At 47.2% G+C, this 6000-nt stretch overlaps 1 protein-coding gene across 1 annotated transcript in view; it reads right to left on the minus strand.

Annotated features, from left to right (window-relative positions):
• Positions 1–5780, minus strand: part of ARG2 (arginase 2) — a 32199-nt gene extending 26419 nt beyond the window's left edge. The window contains exons 1-2 of the mRNA XM_045565266.1: positions 5470–5780; positions 4506–4578 (exon numbers count right to left, since the gene is read on the minus strand). Coding sequence (XP_045421222.1) covers positions 4506–4578; positions 5470–5580 — 184 coding nt within the window. The 5' untranslated portion in view covers positions 5581–5780. The remainder of the gene's footprint in view (positions 1–4505; positions 4579–5469) is intronic.
• Between the last annotated feature and the right edge of the window lie 220 nt (positions 5781–6000).

Genomic DNA, 6000 nt, shown 5'->3' on the forward strand with positions numbered 1-6000 from the left:
AAGAAAGCCTTGGAAAGACTTTAAGTAAAGGAGAAATACAATCAGATTAACACTTAGAAAGACCATTTTTGTGGCAATGCAGAAGGTGAACTGAGGAAGGCAAAACTGAGACAAAAGATATCATTTGAAAGTTATAACTGGGTGTGAGAAGAGGGCCAGTAGAGCAGTACCATTATGGAGAAGGATTCTAATCATTTAAGAGGTAAAAATCAGCAAAACTACGTGGTCAACAGGTATAAGGGACAAAAGGGAAGGAGAAGACAACTGTGACAGTCTCTGAATCTGACTTGAGTATCTAGATAATGAGTGATAGTTGAAATAGAGTGATAGTATTTCAGTGGGAAGACAACAGAGAAGCAGATTTGAGGGAGAAGATATGAACTTTGTTTTGAACATACTGAGCGTGAGACACCTGTTAGTAAAATAAGGCTACTTGGACAGAGTTGGAGGAACAAGCCTGGCATTCTAGAGGAAGGTCAGAGTTGTAAGAGGAAGGTGGTAATGGATGAGAGTGGTCCCTGGGGGCCTCTGTGAGAAAATGCCAGGGATGGTACACTGGGGACATCAACATTCGTGGGTTGGAAGAAGAGGAGGATCCCACAAGGGAGTCCAGGAAGGACCAGGAATTCTGGGAATGGAAAAAGGAGACCCATGAGAGAGTGGAGTCTTGGCTAACAGAGGAAAATATTTCAGGAATAAAGCGGTCAGCTGTGATAAAGTAGTCTAGCAAAATAAAGGCTGACAAATCAATGAGCTTGCTCAAGGGAGTTTCAATGGAATAGTAGAATGGAAGCCAAGCAAAAGCACCACTAACATACAACTAAACTTGTGACTCCTAACATTTTCTGCCAGTCGATGAAAGCAAATACAGATGCCTGAACTCATAGATCTCACACCAGAGATCCTTACGTTTAAGCAACTGCTTCAGGTCCACTATCAGTGGTTCTTACGAAAGCAAACCAAATTCTTGGGTCTCAGCCAGTGTCAACCAAAGAGATTCCTGTTCTATCTGACAGGGTACCAAATGGAACAGGAAGAATAAATGTCCTCAGCTTAGTTTAGTGGAACCAGAATAGCTCTCAAATAGCTTCCTGAACTCCAGGACCCCTTGGTCTGCTCACAGTGGCAAGTTTGTTTAGATAGTTGTCCCTGTGGCTGTCCCTGCTTCAGTACAACAGCTGGATCAAATTACCATAATTACAAAGATGGAGCCCTCCAAGTGTTAATCTCAGCTTACTGCTATCTTTACCCACAGAACACTTGATCTACTTCTGAAGAGAGAAGGACATACTACCATGGCTGTCAGCTTTAACCAGATCAGGAGCAGATGCATGCTTCTGAGCCTTGCCAGAGCAATGCCTCTTCACTTCTCTTAGGCCCTCTTTATATACTAAAATAATTGAGTACCTGAGAGAACCATTAGTGTCCTTGCTAAGCCCAGAGAGATGGAAAAAACAACCCCAGTTACCAAATACATTCATTCAAGAAAACAGGAAGTTTAACTGATGCCATGGCAATGCCAGCAGCCTGTGACACCAGAGCAAAGGCAAAGAACAAAGGGATTTGTGGAAGTTACCTTTCCATGGGTCTTCTCTCCCTTGAAATTTGACCCACGCTGCTTATCTGAGAGTGCTGGAAGGACTTAAGTTATTTTGGTACTGTTTAGGAATAGAGCAATTGAAACTTCTCTTGGTACTTTCCCTGCAACATATTCCAGGAGACTAGCCAAAACCACACGCTGGAAATCTGCTGAGTGCCAGTCTTATTTAATGTGCAGTGAGATTCTATTTCAGACTGCTGGTGACACCGGGCTACCAATCAGCTACATGGTAAGGCCATAATTGTACAACCAAAGAGATGTGAAAAAAATGAAAGGGAAGACCAAATAAACTGAAGCTTCACCACAACTTTAGGTTGGGAGTTTAAAGAGGAGGCAGCCTAGGGAATAGTATTTCAAGGAGAATGACTTCCCCCAGGTTGGAGTGGAAAAATACCAAGAGCTGTGACCAGGAAGGAGGTCTATAAAGCATGAGTAAGAGGAGCTGTTACAAATGTGCCCCTCCCCCCTTCAGCAGCCTCAGCTGAATACTATAAAGGCCTTCTCTGTAAGAAGCTGAGACTGCTTCTCCTCAGGAGTCTCTTCCAGCAGAATCTAGAGACCATATAGCCATTCGAGCAAAGCTTGATGTAGCTCATTAGATGGGCTGCAGAGATTTATCTAGCATTTAAAAATAACGATTACCAGAGGTTGTTGCCTTCAGTGTAGAATGATTCTTTTAAAAAGGCAGCATGTGTACAAGCTATTTTAAAAGACAGTATCCTCATTTATAAGCAGAAATAAAAACCTCCTCCTACTAGGTAAAAGAAGACACATTAAAAGAAGACAATCTTAGTGGTTTTTTTTTCATCTTTGGTGATAAACTTAGAGTTATTAAAATGGCTAAGAAAGAGGACCTACTGAAGAAGCTGCAATTGTTTAACAGAGAAAAGTTTTGAGTATTCAATTCAAGTCACCATATCCATCCGTAGATGGAGGTTTATGAAGTACACCTCAACTCAAGGTGATTTCAGTGACTTCATTATTCTGCTGGATAATGTTTTCTGGAAGGAGATGACTTCCCTCGGAATACTTGTAATCAGCAGAGGAGATTTCAGAGCAGAGTGGGGAGGGGACTGTAGTTCACCTAGACTCTGTGTTATTAATACTATCTCCAGGATCTCCCTGCTGCTTCACATTTTGCACTTACAGGGCCAGAAGAGATATATGAATAGTCCTCACATGAATGGAGCAAATGGCCTTGAACAGCAGCTAGAAACATTTGGGTTAGATATAAGGAAGAACCTTCCTACCATAAAGGTATTAAAAATTGGTGCCCCATTACTAAAAGAAGCGTTCCCCATTACCATAAAAAAAGGTATTTGTCCTTGGGTTACATTTAGTTCTGGTTCTAAAAGCTCAGAGTACTATTACTATCCTAAGCAAAAGACTAACTCTGCTTCTGATTACCTGGGGTGCTTGTAAGAAATGCATATATCTGGGCCAGGTGCAGTGGCTTAGCCTATAATTCTAGCACTTTGGGAGGCCAAAGTGGGAAGATCACTTGAGGCCAGGAGTTCAAGACCAGCTGAGCAAGATGGAGACCCCATCTCTACTAAAAATAGAAAAATTACCCGGGTGCCATGGCATGCGCCTGTAGTCCCAGCTACTCAGGAGGCTGAGGCAGGAGGATGGCTTGAGCCCAGGAGTTCAACTCATATCATAGTGAGTTATGATGGTACCACTGCCCCTCATCCTGGGTGACAGAGTGAGACCCTGTCTCTAAAAAAAAAAAGCACATATATGGGTCCCACCTCAGGCCCAATGAACCAGACTCTTCCATAGAGTTTAGGAATCTGTATTTTTAACAAGTCACTCATGTGATTGTCATAATCAGGTAAGTTTGAAAAAGGCAGACCTAAGTTCTGCTTGCAGTAATACAAAGCTATTAATCCTAGAGAGGAATTGAATGATTTTTTTAAACTTTTAAAAAATTTTTTGTAGAGACAGGGTCTCACTATGTTGCCCAGGCTGGTCTTGAACTCCTGGCCTCAAAAATATTCCCACCTTGGCCTCCCAAAGTGCTGGGACTACAGGTGTGAACCACCATGCCTGGCCATAATGAATGATTAGAACAGAGGAAACTGGTGAAATTGATTAAGCATAAGCATCTCATGATTGAGTGAGGAACGCTGTAACTTTAGGGGGAAAGGTTAACAGTGCAGTTATAGCTGGAGCTAGCATTATTAGCACCACTTTGCATTCACTAGCAGCTTATTCCAGGCCCTGCCTCACTCCACCTCCTTACCTTCCACACATTACTCTTTACTGCAACAAAACTTTACCTGGGCCAGGTGCAGTGGCTTACATCTATAATCCCAATGCTTTGGGAGGCCAAGAAGGGGATGAATCGCTTGAGGCCAGGAGTTCAAGACCAGCCTGGACAACACAACAAGACCCTATATCTACCAAAAACTTTTAAAATTAGCCCAGTGTGGGGTCCCAGCTACTTGGGAGGCTGAGCCAGGAGGATTGCTTGAGCCTAGGAGTTGAAGGTGGCAGTGAGCTGTGATCATGCCACTGCACTCCAGTCTGGGTGGCAGACTGAGATGCTGTCTCTGAAGTTAGTAAATAAATAAATAAAATCCAGGCTGAGTGCAGTGGCTTACACCTGTAATCTCAGCACTTCGGGTGGCTGAGGTGGGAGGATCATTTGAGGCCAACTGAGACAAACCTGGGTAAGACCCTGTCTCTACAAAAAATTGAAAAAATTAGCTGGGCGTGGTGGCATAAGTCTGTAGTCTTAGCTACTCAGGAGGCTGAGGTGAGAGGATCCCTTGAGCCCAGGGGTTCGAGGTTACAGTGAGCTGTGATTGGACCACTGCACTCCAGCCCATGCAACAAACCAAAACTGTCTCTAAAATTTAAAAAATATGTAATTAAAAAATAATAAAATCCTGCCTCTTACCCAAATTGGAGAGCCTTTTCATCAAGCCAGCTTCTCTTATGGCAGCTGGGCCATGTTCCACTCCTTTTCTTTTCTGTCAATCACATAAATTACACAGTTAGATGTGAGGGAAGATGACTGAAAAAAACCACTTTAGATCACAAAAATACGGCAATCTACTATACTGCGCTTAATTCCCAATAGATTCCTCCAAAAACCTGTGACAACATCAGCCCTTCCATCTATTACTATCCTTCCACCTCCAAGGTCTGGTCATTTCATCGCACACTTGCAGGGAAGGAGGGGACAACAACTCCATTTTGGAGTCAAATCAACCTGCCAAGCCAAGGGAAGGGTTGAGCCGCGTTAGGATCCGGTGGTTGGGCACGTGTGTAGCGGGCTGGAGCCAGAGACCCGGCTTTTCCACCAGTGAGCTCTCCCGACTGCAGGTTTCTTTCATTGAAGTGAGAACAAAACAGCCCCTCCCCTCCTCCGCGGCCGGGGAAGCCCGCGCCGGTTTCCTTCCCAGTTAAAGCTTGTTCTGAGAGAAGGGACCCCGAAGCCTTAAACCTTCGGTCGCTCTTTGTAACCTCCTCCCCGTTGATTTTCCATCGGGGCTTCTGGCCGGTTTCGCCTCCTCCAACCCCTCCATGGAATCCTCTTCCTCCTTCCCTTCCCTCCATCACCCCAAGCTGGACCCGCCGTTTTCTCGCTCTTTCTGGGGAGGCCGCAGAAACCCGCCCTCCGCTACCTACTGTCCTCATCCCGCACAGGGTGCCCTCCACCTCTTCCTTCTCTCTCCACCTTCTGTCGGGGGAAAATCCACGTGCTCTCCCGGTGTCCAACCGCGGGAACCCCCTGCTCTTGCCCTCGCCGCTTGTCCCCATCCTCTCCTGGCCTCTCAGTCCCCCGCACCCCACCGCCGCTCTCTCCAGGTTCTGGGGGGCGGCGATCCTGTCCCGCGGTGCCGGGTCCCAGTCCTCACCTGTCCCTGTGAGAACGGGGCTCCTATTACAGCCACGGAGTGGACGGATTTCTTCGGGACGGATTGCACTTGCGTCCGGAGGAGACGCGAGAGGCTGCTCCTTGCGGACATGATTGCAGCGCGGGGAATGGCCCAGGCAGAGGCGGCTCCGAGCGTCTTAAAGCCTCGAGTGAGCTCCACTGCCCGCAGCTGCCCTCACCTACCGGCGCCAGCCTCACCCCGCCCCCCGCGCCGCCCCGTGACGTCACCGCCGCCTCGGCCACGCCCCGGCCACGCCGCCCGCACCCCCAACCAGCCCCCGGCACACCTTCCCGCAGGCCCCACCCACTGCTCCTTGGGGGCTAGGGACACGCCTTCCATGACGTCACCGCACTCTTGCCCGGGCTCTCCTGCCAAGCGCTTGCAGCTGCTGCTATTGCTGAGTCTTTAGGGCCAAAATCCGGGCCTGGCCAGTAAGAGTGCGGTGACGGACAGGTGTGTCCCTTCGCAGAAAACTTTCAGCTCCTGCCAAGTTCATGAACGCGGTGGAAT

Source organism: Lemur catta, chromosome 1, assembly GCF_020740605.2.
Source record: "Lemur catta isolate mLemCat1 chromosome 1, mLemCat1.pri, whole genome shotgun sequence".
NCBI classification, from domain to species: domain Eukaryota; kingdom Metazoa; phylum Chordata; class Mammalia; order Primates; family Lemuridae; genus Lemur; species Lemur catta.